The following is a 17,644-nucleotide window of genomic DNA, read 5'->3' on the forward strand; positions in this document are numbered from 1 at the left end:
GCTGAGAAAAGCACCTGTGCTCTTGGCCAAGTCCCACCCCACCTCCCATCCGACCTCTCTGCGGCCTGCCCTTGACCCCCTCCTGGCCGCTCTCCCCGAGTCCTGTCTTCACACTGTCCCTGGGGGCCCAAACTTTGCACATTTCCCTACCATCTCTCCTAGCTAAAACCTCCTTATTCTGATTCCCAGTCTCTCCCACTTTCTCTCTGCTGGGGCACAGAGAGAGACAGGGAGTTCTACAGAGGAAACCAGCTATGACTCCAGGGTGCTCTCCTTATAGCCCTGGGGCTTTTCAAGATGGTGGTGGGGGACCTCCCTGGTGGTCCAGTGGTTGAGACTCCACACTCCCAAGGCAGGGGGCATGGGTTCGATCCCTGGCCGGGGAACTAAGATCCTGCAGAACACACAATATGGCCAAAACAAAAAAAAGATGGCAGCAGAGGTCTGACCGGGTCCCTCCCAACATGGAGATGCCTGTGGGCACTTGACTGCATGCCTGACTGCTCTGAAGGGATATCTCACCTCCATCTGCCATCCACTCTCAATCCTGTTGTGCTAACAGGTGCGTTGCTTATTAATTTTCCTTTTTTTTTTTAAACTGGAGTATAATTGCTTTACAATGTTGTGTTAGCTTCTGCTGTACAACAGAGTGAGCCAGCCATATGTATAATGTACCTGTATCCCCTCCCTCCCACCCGCCCTCATCCTGCCCCTGTAGATCATCTCAGAGACCTGAGTTGAGCTCCCCATGCTATACAGCAGTGTCCCACAGGCTAGTTTACAAATAGCTATTTTACAAAGCCCTCCCTGTGGCTCAGTGGTAAAGAATCCACCCGCCAAGCAGGAGATGCGCATTCAGTCCATGGGTTGGAAAGATCTCCTGGAGAAGGAAATGGCAACCCACTCCAGTAGTCGTGCCTGGGAAATCCAATGGACAGAGGAGCCTGGTGGGCTACGGTCCACGGAGTCACAAAAGAGTCCAGCGCGATTTAGTGACTAAACAACAGCCAAGTGTATATATTGCAACAGCTTCGCAACCAGGGTCAAAGGCCTTTTTTCGCTGTTGTTCAGTTGCTAGGTTGAGTTTGACTCTTTGTGACCCCATGGACTGTTGCCTGCCAGGCTCCTACGTCCATGGGATTTCCCCTTTACTGCCTTCTAACTGTCCATGAAATAGAGTCCAAAAGGCTTATCTCTAATGACAGGAACCCGACACGCCTTCTGGAACTTATCTCCAGTTACTCATCTGCACACAATTGCTCTCTTTGGTCAAACTGGCCTCACTCCCGCCAGAGGAGGGACACACTCTCTCTTCACCTTTGGTCTCTCTCGCCTCTCAGCCTCTGTCTCCTCCTGCACTTTCCCCAGCAGTGCAAACCCCGCCATTACAACCTAATGTGATTTCTTCTAGCACCTGCTATATATTCCATGCACCTGGCCTGCGCACCCTTCCTGGCTGCCCGCCTGCCTTCTGCAAACAATAATTAAGTACCGACTGCTTGCCAAGCCCTGCATACGGTGCAATTAAATCCTTTGATAGTGATAGCATTTGCGTTCTTATTTAACATTTAAAAAATGCACATTTTATCTCACCCAACAGCCTAAAGGTTAACAGCAGGGGTTTTGGCATCTAATAGCCAGCACTTGAGACTATCCTTCTTGATAATGTACCATATGAAATCTTAGGTCAAACAGTAAATTTTCTGAGTTTTAATTTTCCATAACATTAGAATAATTAAAATATCCAACTCATTAGGCTGTAAAGATGAAAGTTGTTAGTTACTCAGTCGCGTCCGACTCTTTGCAACTCCATGGGTTAAGATGAAATTAAATAATAAATGTCTCATTTAACCAGGGGCCTTGTACAATAAAGTAAATGATTGGCAAATGATCACTGCTCTTATGATTATATTGATGATTATTATTTAGGGCAAAGGCTACATATTAGAATTTTTAATTGTTTCATCGCTCTTTAATGCAGCCTCACCACAGAAAGGCCATGCAACAATTATCTGTTAAATGAGTGCGTGAAAAGGAAACTATGGAAGACCTTGGCAACTTTTAAGAAAGTCTGGCTATATGGGCTTCCCAGGTGGCGCTAGTGGTAAGGAACTCACCTGCCAATGCAGGAGACAAAAGAGACGCGGGTTTGATCTCTGGGTCAGGAAGAATCCCCTGGAGGAGGAAATGGCAGCCCTCTCCAGTGTTCTTGCCTGGAGAATCCCATGGACAGAGGAGCCTGGCGGGCTGCAGTCCGTGGGGTCGCAGAGAGGTGGACATGACTTCGAGACTGAGGACGCATGCAATTGGTCTTTCTACTCCTGGAGTCTCCTTATCCCATTTTGTTTTTCAAAGCACACCTAGATTTGCCACTTTCTTGCCCCCACACCTCCAATGGCTCCTGATGCCTATAAAATAAAGCTGAAACATCTCTGACATTTAAGACCTTCCATGATCTATGTCCAATCTACTCTTTGAATTTCCCCTTTATGCACTCCATGCTCCACCCAAATGGAAATACCGCTAATCTTGTATAAGGTGTGTGTTTTCTAGCCTACATGCTATTTTACACCTCAATCCTTATACCTCCTTGATCCAAATCCTACCATCCTTACATGTTTCAAGAAACAGTTCAAAAGACACTTTCCTCCATATGAAGCTTTCCTTCTGGAACATATCACTCCCAGCTCTGAATTCCTATAGCATTTTAATCTCCCATGTCACCTAAGCCTTTCTTTTTTGTATGACAGTTATATCTATGTCCGTGTCTTTCATAGCAACCCTTTAAGGGCAGGTAAAGGATCTTGTCCTCTTTGATTCTTTAGCACTTGGCTTGGGACCTGCAGTGCAACGATGGACAATGTGATTGGCCCAACAGAGAGAGCAAAGGCTCTTCTCCACGGGACTGAATTCAGACCTGGAGTAGACAGGCAAGTTCAGAGAGAAGATGCTGCCTCCTCTGGGGCTGGGACCACAAGAGCGGGAGGAGTCAGAAGGCTGAGGGCAAGCTTGAGTTGCAGCCTGGGGTTTCAGAGCCTGGTGATGGCTGCCCTGAGCCACAGCATCACAGTTCCCACATCTGGATGGCGTTTATAGCTCGTGACCCCTGGGTATTTCTAATAACAAGGAGAAGATCCGGATGACTGGGGGATGCTGTGTCCCTTTCTTCCTCTGTCCAGCCGGCTTCTGACTTACTGTCCACCTCCCTCAGCCTGCATGGCCCTGGCGGGGCTGACCCAAGACCGATACGAGGGCCCCGTGTCCTGGCCTGCCCCGGCTCTGGTTACCCTGGGCTTGAAGCTCTGGGCGTGGGCCGCCTTCAGCACTGTGTGCGAGGCCCTCTCCCTCCTCCTCCTCCTTGCTCACCCTTCCCATCTCCTCTTCCTCTCTGCCTCTTTTTCTCTCACCACAACACAAATAATGCCCCGGCTGTGGTTTCAAATCTTGGTTCCATCCCTCACCAGCACTGAACCTAACTTCCCAGTTGCCTTGTCTATAACACGGGAATGACAATAATTCCTGCCTCTTGGAGGGTCGCTGGGAGAAGCCAGTGAGTTCATCCGTATAAAGCACTTAGTGGGATGCTGGCAAGTGGATGTGGTGCTGTGCTGTCCAGATCCCCTCAGAGGAGAGAAGAGGTCATTACCTGAGCTGTACTTTCAGCCTGCTTGGGTACCTGCTCAACTGAGGAGAGCCACCTTGACCAATGTCATGCTCCATTCCCAGGGCAGCGGCCCACAGCCAAGGACTGAGGGACTCCTTGGCCCAACTCGGGATGACGGAAGAGCCATCCCCACTCCTTAACCTCCTCAGGCGCCCCGCTGGGTCTCTCGGGCCTCCCGACTCAGCTCAGCCTCTCCCTCTCCTCTGTCCTGCCTCCTTTCCTTCTAGAGGCTGATCCCAAGTGTCCTTCCTAATACGCTGATCTCCTCCCAAGAGAAATGTTCCCGGGGAAATCCAACTTCTGACACTGATTGGGGCTTACCCCTTGGTGGGTGTGGGCAAGGCAGGCAGGCACTTGGCACTAAGTCTGGTCCAGGTTTAAAGGCCCAAGAGGCTGGTGCCCATAGGCAGGGGATGCTCCCTTGGCTCCAGGGCTCAGCCGCCTCTCGGCACTGTTAGCTGTTAGGCTTGGGATGAAGGAGGGGTTTAGGAGCCTGGGAAAGCTGTTGAGAAAGGGGGCTCTTCTGAGCCGAGCCTTCCTCCCGGCTCGGGGCAATGGCCTCTGTGGGAAAGAGTCAGAAAAGCAGCTCTCAGTCCCCTCTGTGATTTACACCGCAGGGCTCTGGGGAGCGGCGGGGCAGGTGGCTCTCCCTCCCTGCGAGAGAGGAGCCCCCAAACCCCACGGTCCCCCTGGCCCGAGATCGTGACCTTGCTTCCCTGACAGCCTACTCCTCTTCCTGCACGTGTGCAGTCCTGCTTTCTGGCTGGGAAACTAGAGAAAGTCCTGTTTTATTTTCTGAGTTCTTTCAGAAGGATCTCTCTCTCTCCTCTTTTTAAAGATTACCTGGCTTTTCTTCCAAAGCTATGGTCCCACTTTATATACCCGTCGACAATGAGCGAGAGTTCCAACTGCTCCGTGTCCCTGCCACCCCTCCTTTTACACTTCCTGCCATGCTGATGGACATGTTGTGGTAGCTCACGGTGGGTTTCTTTAAGTTCGTTCATTTATTTTTGGCTGTGCTGGGTCTTCGTGGCTGCGCTTTGGCTTTCTCTAGTTGTGGTGAGCCGACTCCTCACTGTGGAGGTTTCTTCTGTTGCAGAGCACAGGCTCTAGGGCGCGCTTCAGTAGTTGCAGCCCGTGGGTTCAGCAGTCGTGGCTCCCAGGCTCCAGAGCACATGTGCAATAACGGTGGTGCGTGGGCTTATTGCTCCGCATGTGGAATCTTCCCAGACCAGGGATTAAACCATGTCCCTTGCACCAGAAGTGGGATTCTTAATCACTGGACCACCAGGGAAGCCCACAGAAGCATCTCTGGACCACGCCTCCCCTCCAGCCAAGAGGCGAACTATGTGAGGGTCCAGAAAGACCTGCACCTTGAAAAGCTCTGCCTGCCCTGCTCAGCAGCTGGGCTCTGGCTGGCAGCGACACTTACTGGCGGGCGACCGTGGGCATCACTTCACCAATAAACAAGAAAGGCTGTGGCTTAGAAAATTCTGTACGTTTGGAAGGGTAGTCCTGGATTGAGAGGGAGGCACCCTCCAGAAAAACGCGGTCGTGGGGCAGGGTGGCGACTGGGGGCAGCCTGATCGGTCCTAACTGACTTGTATGTGCATGCGTGTGTGTGTGTGTGTATTAGTTTCTCAGTCATGTCTGACTCTTTGCCACCCCATGGACTGTAGCCCACTAGGCTCCTCTGTCCATGGAATTCTCCAGGCAAGAACACTGGAGTGGGTAGCCATTCCCTTCTCCAGGAGATCTTCCCGACCCAGGGATCAAACCTGGGTCTCCTGCATTGCAGGCAGATTCTTTACCGTCTGAGCCACCAGGGAAGCCCAATTGACTTGTACACACGACAAACCATGGGCCCAGTATTCAGAGCTCCTGGCTTTTCTAGAGAAGTCAGAAATCCAGGGTTTTAAAATTGTGGTTTTGTTTTTTTTTCAAATGAAGTCTCTTAAATTTAAAATGTTGCCTACAAATTTAAAAAAATCTCAAAAATCACTGAAAAGCAATAGTGTCTGAGAGCCAAATCTCCTGGCCGCGCTTTTGTGGTCTGCTGTCCCCAGGTGGGGGCCGCCCTCCTCGGCCGCCCTCAGGCCCCTGCAGTCTCCATGCAGCCCCGCTCTGTGGGCTTACGGCCCTCTCCAGCGATGGCAATGCCCACCCCAGTGCCCGTCTGTACGGCACAGACTTCATCAGAGGTGGCCCTCACAATTTTCTGCTGTGAGGTCAGAGAGGCCATCGGCCCACACGGTAGCTAAATGGAAGATCCAAGACCAGAACCCAGAACCCAGGTCTGCCTGGTTGCAAAGCCAGAGCCGACTCTTCTACATAGCTTCCAAGACCAACCTCAGGGTTTCTGCAAAGTGGAACAGCAGTTCTGCGTGGAGGGGAGGCGGGGGCCCCAGGGATTCACCCATCTGCTCTGGGGTACCACGGGGTGAGTGGTCAGGCAACCCTGTTGCTCTTCATTCCCACACTCCTCTCTTCGGCGGCACAGAGAGAACGTCTCAAAGTGTTAGCTGCTCAGTCGTGTACAGCTGTTTGCGAACCCATGGACTATAGCCCGCCAGGCTCCTCTGTCCATGGGATTCTTCAGGCCAGAATACTGCAGTGGGTTGCCATGCCCTTCTCCAGGGGATCTTCTTAACCCAGGGATCAAACTTGGGTCTCCTACATTGCAGGCAGATTCCTTACCATCTGAGCCACCAAGGAAGCCCTGTTGGACATTTTATTTATTTAGTCGCTCAGTCGAATTGTTTCTGGGTCAGTCTAACTGGACTTCAAGCTCCTTGAGATGCCTGTACACCATCTTTATCCCCAAGCCCTCAGAGAAGTCTTACAGAATAGATGTTTACTAAATGGCTGTTGGGCTTCCATCATAGCTCAGTCGGTAAAGAATCCGCCGGCAATGCAGGAGACCCGGGTTTGATTCCTCAGTCGGGAAGAACCCCTGGAGAAGGAAAATGGCAAACCACTCCAGTATTCTTGCCTGGAAAATCCCATGGACAGAGGATCCTGGCGGGCTACAGTCCACAGGGTCGCGAAGAGTCGGACACAACAGAGTGACTAAACCACCACCAAATGGCTGTTGAACACAGCTGAATTAGATGCGCTGGCTCATGTAACTCACGCTTTCCCTAGAGGAGCTGGGTGCTTCTCCTTGTCTGAGCCCTGCTTCATTCCACCTCTTCCAGAATGACCCCAAAGCCCCTGTTTCTCCTCTAAAATCACAACAGGTGCTGTCTTCAACTCTCTGGTAAGTAGCACTTCGTACTTGGAAGGTTCTTAAAATATGTTGGTTGAAGTCAACAGATACTGAGCAGCTAAGGTTCAAGTTTGAATTCATATCTCGATTTCCCAAGTGGAGTGAAGCACTTTGGGATCAGGGTATGTGTTCTCCCTATTCTGCACTCCTCGAAGCAGAGCTCTGGGTGCAGCTTTGTAAGTTATGCCCTGACAGGAGGAGAGATGGGAACCTGATATCCAGCCCACGAGCTGTCAAGGCCCTGTGCTAGTCTGGAGGAAGGAAGGAGCACTTTTTTTCCTTACTGGTTAAGAGGGGACGTCTTTTCATCATTCTTTTAAACTCCCCATAGCAGGTGGCGCTAGGGGTAAAGAATCTGCTGGCCAATGCAGGAGACACAAGAGAAGTGGATTTGATTCTTCAGTCAGGAAGATCTCCTGGAGAAGGGATAGGCTACCCACTGTAGTATTCTTGGGCTTCTCTCGTGTCTCAGACAGTAAGGACTCTGCCTGTAGTGTGGGAGACCTGGGTTCGATCCCTGGGTTGGGAATATCCCCTGGAGGAGGGCATGGTAACCCACTCCAGTATTCTTGCCTGGAGAATCCAATGGAGAGAGGAGCCTGGTGGGCTACAGTCCATGGGGTCGCAAAGAGGGGGCAGGACTGAGCAACTGAGTATGCATGCGTGTGCATGCGTGCACACACACACACACACACAACTCACACACACACATACACACACACACACACATACATACAGAGCTCACACAGAGGCACCACAGATGTCAGTGCAGACCCCATGACTCTGCCCTGGCACAGGCCTGGTATCTGGAAGATGTTCATCAGGTCCCTCTACTAAGTTCATTCAGTTCAGCAAGCATCTACTGAGCACCTACTGTGGACAAGCCTCTCCATGGCTGAACTGTCCAGGAAGGAGGAAAGATTACACAGGACAGGCTGCAGTTAACTTTCCATCAAGTGAGCTGGCTTCCCTTAATGAGCTCAAGATTTCATTATACATTCATCCTGACACACCTTGGAAACTTGCTTCTTCTGAGACTGGGGCCAAAGCCTGCAGGGTCAAGACCTGCCTGTAACCAGAGTCTAAGAAGACAAGCAGGAAAGAGAAGCACCAGGCACATCACGTGTGTGATTGCATACTCAGTCTGGTCCGACTCTTCACAACCCCATGGACTGTAGCCCTCCAGGCTCCTCTGTCCACGGGATTCTCCAGGCAAGAATACTAGAGTGGGTTGCCATGCCCTCCTCCAGGGGATTTTCCCATCCCAGGGATCAAACCCGAGTCTCTTCTGTCTCCAGCACTGGCATGTGGATTCTTTACCACTGAGCCACCTGGGAAGCCCCAGGGCACATCACACCCAGATGGAAATGTTCTAACTGAACTCTTCACTGAGGTCAGGACTGGAATCCAAGGGCCCTGGCTGTGGCGCCAACCTGGATCCCAAGAGCCAAGGTCCTGTCCTACTTACTGTGGTTCTGAACCCCACCACGCCCCCAAGACGGCCAAAAGTGGGTGGAACACAGGAGAGGGGGTTAGAGAGAAGCTGCACTTGGTGCCTGGTGGAGGGAGGTGGCCCAGGGAACTGGCTGGGAGGGAGGGAGAAAACGACTGTCAGCCTCTCAGCATTGCCTTGGGAGGGACAGGAACTGGGTGTGGTCTGCTCCAGTCCCTCCCCTGCTCGTGTGCCAGAAACGCCCTCACCAAGCAGCCAGGGGATGTTCTGTAATTGTGCTTCAACCATTTGTTTGCAGGGGCTTCCCAGGTGGCGGTGGTGGTAAAGAACCCGCCTGCCAAGGCAGGAGACCTAAGAGATGTGGGTCCATCCTGGGTCTCCAAGATCTCCTGGGGCAGGGCATGGCAACCCACTCCAGTATTCTTGCCTGGAGAATCCATGGACAGGGGAGCCTTGTGGGCTACAGTCCATGGGGTCAAAAGAGTCAGACATGACTGAGAAACTAACACACACACACACATGCAGGTTCCCCTGTCCATGGAGGCCTGATAAGGTGATGGGATCTGACCTAACCGTTACTTCGTTTCGTTTTAAGTATATTCATTTCTAGATACAATCTTTACAGATTTCAAATACAGGATTATAGAATCATAGATGCGAAGAGACACAGAGGAGTATTCCTTTAGCCCAGTGCCTTTCTGCCCTGAGCTGAGGTTCACATCTCTTTTACAATATCCCCATCAAGTGATCATGGGGTCCCTCCTTGGATATCTCCAATAGTAGGCGATTTACAGTCCACAGGGTCGCAGAGTCGGACATGACTGAATTGACTTAGCACACACGCATGCATGGCGTCATTCAATAAGATTTGTTTGCAGAAGTGACGATGATCTTAGAATCCAGAGTCCCTGAAATCCTCCACAAAAATCCCCACGAGAAGAAATCTGGCTACACAGCCAGAGGCTAACGAGTTTCTTCAAAGCTGCACTGATTTTGCCTTCTATATTATATCGTTTGCTATATAAAAACTACTTTTCTCCTTAAATGTTTTGAGTAAAACTGGAAACAGTGCCAGATTCCTTTTGTCACTCTGCACATCCATCCCTTCTCCCCAACACTTTGTACCCTCGCCCAACACATACTGCTGTGCACACCCAGGTGTGAAGACGTTGCTCATCATAAATCTTTTCTCTTGGTGCAGAATGTCCCTGCCCTCCATCCTAGTCTCTCCAATGCCTGACTGTCCAAACTCTACCCCTCAACTCAATGCTTTGCTCCAATGTCACCTCTTCCATGAAGTCTTCCCGGATTACCCTGACTAAAAGGAAACTCTCTCTTTGAACACCCCCAGCTCTTCTGTGTGCCTGATTAATCTCTGATCAAGTTCCACCTGTTACTCTTTTGTCTCTCTCTCTCTCTTACTTTTCTCATGAAAAGTTAGCTACTTGAGAAGAGGGTCCATGCTGGATTTTCCCCTGAATCCACCATGGAAACCAGCAGTGAATATTCAGCAAGTACTCAATACACGCACCAGTACTACTATTAGTAATGATGATGATGATGACGGACAGTTTCACAAGGGTATCTGGTTAACGCAAGCCTTCACTCCATGGTGCATTTGTGCTTGGCTATAACTGGACTATGGTCTGGGACTGGGGGAATGGATTTGGTGTCCTGTCTTCAGTGTTGCAATGGCCCCTCTTATAGCTCAGAATGACTAGCGCAGGCTGAAAGGATTCATCCAACAAGACAGCAATAGCAAAGAAAGCAGGATCATACCTTAATATCGTCTTCCGGCCAGGAGTTGAGCATTGTTGCAAGGTGGCCCTTGTCATGAACGGTGATAAACAGCCCACTGGGAAAAACAAAGCACATGCCCACAGACAGACCAGTCAGACCAGGAACGCAGCAGGGGCCACAAGCACTGTGTATCGTTGTATCGCTTAATTTTGGCCACAGATCGGGGCTGAGGGGGTCCCTGTTCAAAGTCCAAACAGTTTACAGCCCTGCCCTGGGCTTCCTTCAACTGCTCCCCACAGGGGAAGGGCTCCATGGGGCCAAGGGATGTATCCACCTGAAGTCTGTGCTCGCCGCAGCCTGTACCCTTCTCCCCCTAGGCCAGGCACCCAGGACCCCAGAATCATCTCCCTGAGTGGTCCCAGGCTGCTTTCAGGGGCTGTGTGGGCCTCTTCTCTGGGTCCCCCCTTCCAAGGACAGACCACACTGCAGTGGGTGGGTCCCCAAGCCTGGGGCCATGACTGGAATTGGACGTGTGGGCGGTGATGTCTAGATACCCGTCCACGTGGTCCCTTGCCATGGAGGATGGAGCTGGGGACAGAAAGGGGCGGGCTGCCAGCCACAAGCCTATTTCCTCTGTACCACTTGAGTCTGAGAATTCTAAATTCAAACTTGGCCTTCCAGACCGTATGAAGATATATCTGTAAAGCAGGAGGATGAAACATATTTTACTTAACAGTTTGTTAGCTTGACTTTGAATTTCTAATGTTTGCACCTAAGTCTGTGGATATGAATCTCCTGTCCTGGGATCAGTGGTGAGAGGACATGTGTGCCTGGTGGGGAGGTTGTGGGTGGTGCAGAGGATGGCAAGTGGTCTGGACCAGTTCCTTCTTTTTCCTTTTTTTTTTTTGACCAATGCACCCAAGAGAGAGAGGCTCCTTTGACTTGTGAAGTACCCAGGCCCGAACACGCAGTCTGTTTTTGCCAGTGTGAGAGGGTTGGGGAAGTGTATGTTGGGGGTGTGGTTCTCCGTTCTACTTGCCCTGCCTAAATCAGAGTGCTTCCCCCAAACGGCTGCCATGGCTTCACGAGGTGCTTGGATTTTGTGACCCATTACTGTAGTCATACCCTCGTTAACACTGTAAGCACCATGGCCCTGTTCTTCGGTCCCACTGGTCTTGTGAAACCCTCACCCTTAAGAAAACCCACTTTCCGCTCCCTGTGCCTTCCCAGCCAGGCCCCGAGGGCAGATGGAGACAGCCCTGCTCCAGGGCAGGCTGATTGCACCACCATCCACTCTCGGCATCAACCCACACAGACTCTCAGCGTTGACCGGTCTCCTTGCCTACAGTGTTTCTCTGATCAAAATTCACTCTTTCCACTCTTTGCAAAGACTGTTGCAACTTCTTTGCTCTCAGGCCTCCAACTGCCTCACCTTTCCCCTCACTGCCCTAGTGACCATGTCTGTGATGTCACAGGAAGCATCTCTTGTCAGTTTTCCACCAGCAAACCTATACACTTCCGTATCTGCAGCCAATCCTCCCATTGCAGTGAAAATTACAGAGCCTGAAACAGACAGAAACTGCAGAGGAATCTGCCTCTGAGAGCAGGAATTATACCCTTTGAGATTTGCCCATCTGTGGCTTTTGCTTGAGGGCAGTCTAATATGCAAGTAGCTTGAGGCAGCAGAAAGCCTCAGTCCTACTAGTTTGAGGTGTCAGAGAAGTGAGTTGGAGCTGGAAGAGCACTCAGAAAGTGAAGGGGAAAGTTCTGGAAGGGAAGGCGATGCAGAGAGGATGAACATCCAATTTTGTGTGTAAAACCTGCCCAAATAACTGGCTGATGATTCACCTATACATACCCAAGGGTCTGGCAAAAAACAAACAAACAAACAAACAAACAAAGAAAAAAAAAACCTGCAGCTGGACACTGAAAGAACCCAGCAGAGATTTCCACTGTTGCCCATCAGTAGGGACAGAGTTTGGAACTTGAGTCCAGCCTACTTGGACTCCAAAATCACTGTGCACGGTGACTGCAGCCATTAAATTACAAGAGGCTTGCTCCTTGGAAGAAAAGTTATGACAAACCTAGACATCACATTAAAAAGCAGAGACATCACTTTGCCAACAAAGGTTTGTATAGTCAAAGCTATGGTTTTTCCAGTAGTCATGTATGTATGTGAGAGTTGGACCATAAAGAAGGCAGAGTGCCAAAGAATTGATGCTTTTGAATTGTGGTGTTGGAAAAGACTCTTGAGAGTCCCTTGGACTACAAGGAGATCCAACCAGTCAATCCTAACAGAAAAAAACCCTGAATATTCATTGGAAGGACTGATGCTGAAGCTGAAGCTCCAATACTTTGGCCACCTGATGTGAAGAGTAGACTCACTGGGAAAGACCCTGTTGTTGGGAAAGACTGAGGGCATGAGAAGAGGGCGGCAGAGGATGAGATGGTTGGATGGTATCACCCGAATCCACGGACATGAATTTGAGCAAACTCCGGGAGACAGTGAAGGAAAGGAAAGCCTGGCGTGCTGCAGTTCCTGGGGTCACAAAGAGTTGGACACGACTCAGCAACTGAACAACAACAACAAAAATAAAAATTACTCTTCTGAGAAACAAAACAATCCAGAGTTCACAGAATTCAGAGTACAGAGAGGTCTATTACAATAGCCTGTTTACTTTATCTATGTTAGACACCATCCATAATAAAAAAATTAAACAAAATAAAACAAGAAAAACACCACTGAACTCCAAACTATTCTTGACCTCCACGGTCCCTGCCAAGACTGCTTCTGCCTTCTCTTCTCTCCCATGGCTAGACTTCTTGGAAGCGCTGTCTACACTAGCCGCTTCCGTTTTTCCATCTTCCACTGAAACATGTCGTTACTTAATAATGTGCTGACAACACTGCTCTTGCCAAGGCCCCGGATGATGTCCACTCCAGAAAGACAAGCAGCTTTCTAGCCTTCGTCTCCTTTGTCTTCTCAGCAGCCTCTGACACTTTAAGCCTCTGGCTTTGGTGACTCCGCTCTCGTGGTTTTTCTTCTACCTCTCAGGCTGCTCCTTCTTAGGATATTCCTGCTGGATCATCCCACCACTAGGTGTTAGAGTTCCTCCCAAATTTGCACTGCCCCATTCTCCTTCTCTCTTGCCTGGAAAATCCCATGGGCAGAGGGCCTGGTAGGCTGTAGTCCATGGGGTCGCTAAGAGTCAGACATGACTGAGCGTCTTCACTTTCACTTTTCACTTTCATGCATTGGAGAAGGAAATGGCAAACCACTCCGGTGTTCTTGCCTAGAGAATCCCAGGGACGGGGGAGCCTCGTAGGCTGCCGTCTATGGGGTCGCACAGAGTCGGACACGACTGAGGCGACTTAGCAGGAGCATCAGCAGCATTCTCCTCACTCTTCCTCTTTCTCTATATGATCTCAACAGTGCCCAAGGCTTTTGGCCAGTGACTCTCAAAGATCTGCAGACCAGAGTTTTTCATCTTTGGTACTACTGACATTTTGGGTGGGATAATTCTTTGCTGTGAAGGGTGAGGATGTCATGTGTGCTGTGGAACGTTGGGCAGCGTCCCTGTCTCTCCCCACTAGATGCCAGCAGCACCCCACACACTGCTGTGAGAGCCAAAAATCTCTCCAGACGTTGGTAAACATTCCCTGGGGAGAAAATGTGCCTCTGATTTTAGAGCCATTGTTCTAGACATTTATATTCAACTGCCTGCCTGCCATCTCCCTTCGTATGCCTCGAAGGCACTTTAAACTTCACCTGTCCAAAATCAAAGTATGATCTAGATGTGCATCGCTATGACTCAAAGACAAGACAAAACAAAAACCCAAGACAAACCTGACTCTCCTCTCCCGCTTCCTTTCTCAGTAACTATTTCCCTCAGGCATGTAGTTTAACAATCCCAGACCCCCAGAAGCATCTTCGACACTGTCCTTTTTCCCTTTTATATAACCCCTGCCAAGTCGTTCACTTCTGCTCTGGAATTACCTCCTGGTTCATACACTTCTTTCACCCATGACACCACTGACCTGGTCCAGACTCCCAGTACAGCTGTTCCCTAAAGCACCACAATAACTCTGTGACACCCTCTCTTGTCTCCACCTAATCTAGTATCTACATAAAAGAAAGAGCGATGTTCTTGAAATCAAAGCCTTACTGTGTTTTTGGCTATGCCTCTCAACTTGCAGGCTCTTAGTTCCCTGACTAGGGATTGAACCTGGGCCACAGCAGTGAAGGCACCAAGTCCTAACCATTGGACCACAGAAAACTCCAAAACCTTACTTTGTTATCCCCTGTGATAAATATCCTGCATGTCTTTCCATGGTTCTTAGGACAAAGACTCAAGTCCTCAGCCTGGTCCACCTATGAGGCCCTGTATAGTCTGGCCCTTGACAACTTCTTCACTTTATCCTTATTGCTTTCTCCAGTCATTGACCACACTGGCCTTCTTTCCATTCCTCCATGTGTCAAGATTTTCTTAGTCCATGGCCATTTCATACACTGTTCCCTTTGCCTGGCACCCCTGGCCTCTCTGCATTCTATCAATGTGCTTAGTTAATGCCTACTTATTTTTCAGATGACTTCCAAGTCAAATTTGGGGCTCCTTGTTAAAATTCTCAAGTATCCCATCCTTACACACACAAACCTATTACAGTTATTTATGTGGTTATTTAGTTAAATGCTACTCTCATTAGACTGTAAACTTCACTGGGGCAAGGCAAGCATTTACTCTGTTGTTGACCACTGTATACCTAAACCTAGTCCATAATAATACTCACACATTATTTTTGAAGAAGTGAACTACAAGGATGGTTGAAGGTTGAGTGATGAAGGTGAAAGGTGTAGAGTTTGGTATAAGTTTGGTATAAGTTGGAGTGAAAGAAGCTTTCATGTGGGCTATGTTGTATCATGCTCAAGGGATCAGTGTGCTGGGCTGGGTGGCACTGGGCTGTGCTTGTGGCTCAGAGCAGGGAAATGCATCTATAAAGGGAGTGGACAGGCCAGTGGGGAGAAAAATTCCAGAGCCTAAGACTTGGGAGTTGCCAGGCTCTTTCCACCATGTTGACTGGGGACAATGTGAGTCTCCGAATTAACTTACTCATTAGGTTTGAGAGCAAGTTCCAGGAATTTTCTGGCCTACTCTAAAATGACCATAGAGCACTTAGTTGTACCCATCAAGACAAAAACAAGAATCAGATTGATTTCTTGGAACTTGTTGCTAAAGATCATCTCTATGCAGTTTGAGTTCGGAAAAAAAAATCATACTGTGTTGATAGTAATGAACTTCAAAGACTTCCCTAGATGAGATAAACAGTCACACATGGTGAGCATCCTGAAGTTTAAATACTGGTACCTGCCTTGGGGGCTTCCCAGTGGCTCAGTGGTAAAGAACCTGCCTGCAATGCAGAAGACATTGGTTCCATCCCTGGGTGGGGAAGATCCCCAGGAGGAGGGCATGGCAACCCACTGCAGTATTCTTGCCTGGATAAGCCCATAGACACAGAGGAGCTTGGTGGTCCATGCGGTCACAAGAGTAGGGCACGACTGAAGTGACTTGGCGCGCACGCACGCACCTGCCTTGGTGTCAGCAGCGGTAAGCGGGCCAAGTTGAGCCTGAATGCCTGGGACCTTTCAAAGAACCACCCTCTCTACTTCCAAACCAGCTGCTGCTCTGAGGTTTGGCCTGAGGAGGCCTTGTTGGGGACTGTGACTCTTCCTTAGCTTCTATTTGTCCACAGCTGCAGCTCTGATATTCATAAGCAATTTCCGCACCCCTCCCCCGCCAGGTCGTCTGGAGCTAGTCACGTGGAACAACAATGCTAACAAAGGGGCCCATTCTTTTCAGCTGGAAAAACCAGGTCTCAGCCCAAGGCTCACTGATGACTCACCGAGTGACCTTGGGGAAGTCATTTACTCACATTAATTAATCCCTATGACGCATTCCTGGCCTCAAGAAGTTCTTAACCCTGACCTGTTTTGGAAATGTCCCTTAGAGCCAAACAACTTCTCTTCTCAACATTACTTTTTACCAGATAGAGGCTTACTAATGATATTTAGCAAAAAGCTCACATGTTAAGGGATAAGATTCAGGCACCATTTTAGATCTTAGCAAAGCTCTCATGTGACTAATTCTAAACACAGGAAAAGTATGATTATGGAAATAATCGGCCACATAAAAATAGGCTCTCTTTGTGGCAGATAAGAAGAGGGTGGAGGGACATTTCAAATGAATGTTTTTAAACTGAGATTTGAGCTAAAAAGTTTCAAAAGATGACTTTTTTTTCTTTTTTGCATATATAATTTTATGCTCAGATCACAGTGCAAAAATAAAACTGAAATATATTAACGGCTTTTAATGACTTCTCAAAGTGCATTTCCATTTATTACATAACTCACAGCTACCAGTCTTCCCCAAAGGATTGCCCTGGAAGAGGATTTTGAGACATCCAGCCCAAAGACCTCACTATATAAATGAGGACATGGAAGTTCAGAGAGGTGAAGTGATTTGCCTGAGGTCACACAGCTCACAAGCAGCAGAACCTACATGAACCAAGATGCTGAGTCCAGTGCTCTTTCTGTTGCCCCAGACTGCCTATTCTTTCCAGAGACCTAGTTCCCAATGAAGAGCTAGGGACATGGACCAAAATGGAGCATCATAGACGCTCATTGGAAACACCGATGAAAGATTTCTCTTGATGCATGTTGGTGAGGAAGTAAAATGTGCAGAGTGAGGGATTATGAGGTTAAACAAATGGACTGTGGGTTCAGCGGGATCCTAGGGGGAAATCCCTTGCCCATCCCTCCACTTCCTACCCAAATTGCATCTAGACCAGCTCAAAAAGAAGATATTTCCAGGGAAGAAGACCTCTTAGATGCCCTCAGCAACCTATTTTCAGGTTTAACTACTTCCACTCAAAGAAGCGGGGTGGGCATTAGTTTTTCCTAGCAATACATGGTGATGGGGTTGGTTCTTATCTCTGCTGTCATGAGGTTCTGACCAAGTGAGAAATGCAGATACTCACTTCTCTGCATTCCTGTTTAGTGGCTTCAGGAAGAATACTTCAGTGCCTGGGAGGTGCACTGACCCACACCTGCTCAGTCTCACCAGAGATCTCCAGCCCATACAGTCCTGGGCATGGGCATGGGGATTTTCAGGGATTACTTCCAATAAAACAGATCACTAAGAGTGATGAGGGTGCAAGCGACTCCAGAGAAGTTCAGAGAAATGGCAGGGGGAGGTAGCAGAGAGGAGGTGTTAAATGTATGCGCTCTGCGGCCACAGCATCTGGGTTCAGATGCTACCTTCGCTCCTCACTGGCCGAGTGGCTGTGGACAGGTTACCCTTCCCCAAGCTGCACTTCCTTATCTGTAAAATGGAGAACTTGACAGTAGCTGCTTCATGCCTGTTATAAGGATCAACTATGACAACGCATATTTAAAGAGTTTACTATGGCGCCTGCTGGCGTGTAGTAAGTGCCCAACAAATGGCAGCGCTAAGAGTTGCTGGGT

General features: G+C 49.2%; 1 protein-coding gene across 7 annotated transcripts in view; it reads right to left on the reverse strand.

The window, feature by feature from the left end:
• Positions 1-17,644, reverse strand: part of ME3 (malic enzyme 3) — a 220,785-nt gene that overhangs the window by 66,528 nt on the left and 136,613 nt on the right. For 6 of the 7 annotated variants that reach the window (XR_015157908.1, XM_086384724.1, XM_086384725.1 and 3 more), the window contains one exon: positions 10,165-10,240. The exons of the other annotated variant lie outside the window; for it this stretch is intronic. Coding sequence is in view for 5 of the 6 variants with exons in the window: in XM_086384724.1 (XP_086240850.1) it covers positions 10,165-10,240 (76 nt within the window). In the remaining variant the exon portion in view is untranslated. The remainder of the gene's footprint in view (positions 1-10,164; positions 10,241-17,644) is intronic. 7 annotated transcript variants of the gene reach the window in all.

The sequence above is a fragment of the Bos grunniens genome, chromosome 29 (assembly GCF_055505025.1).
Source record: "Bos grunniens cultivar Pamir isolate PY7600 chromosome 29, Bosgru_T2T1.0, whole genome shotgun sequence".
NCBI classification, from domain to species: domain Eukaryota; kingdom Metazoa; phylum Chordata; class Mammalia; order Artiodactyla; family Bovidae; genus Bos; species Bos grunniens.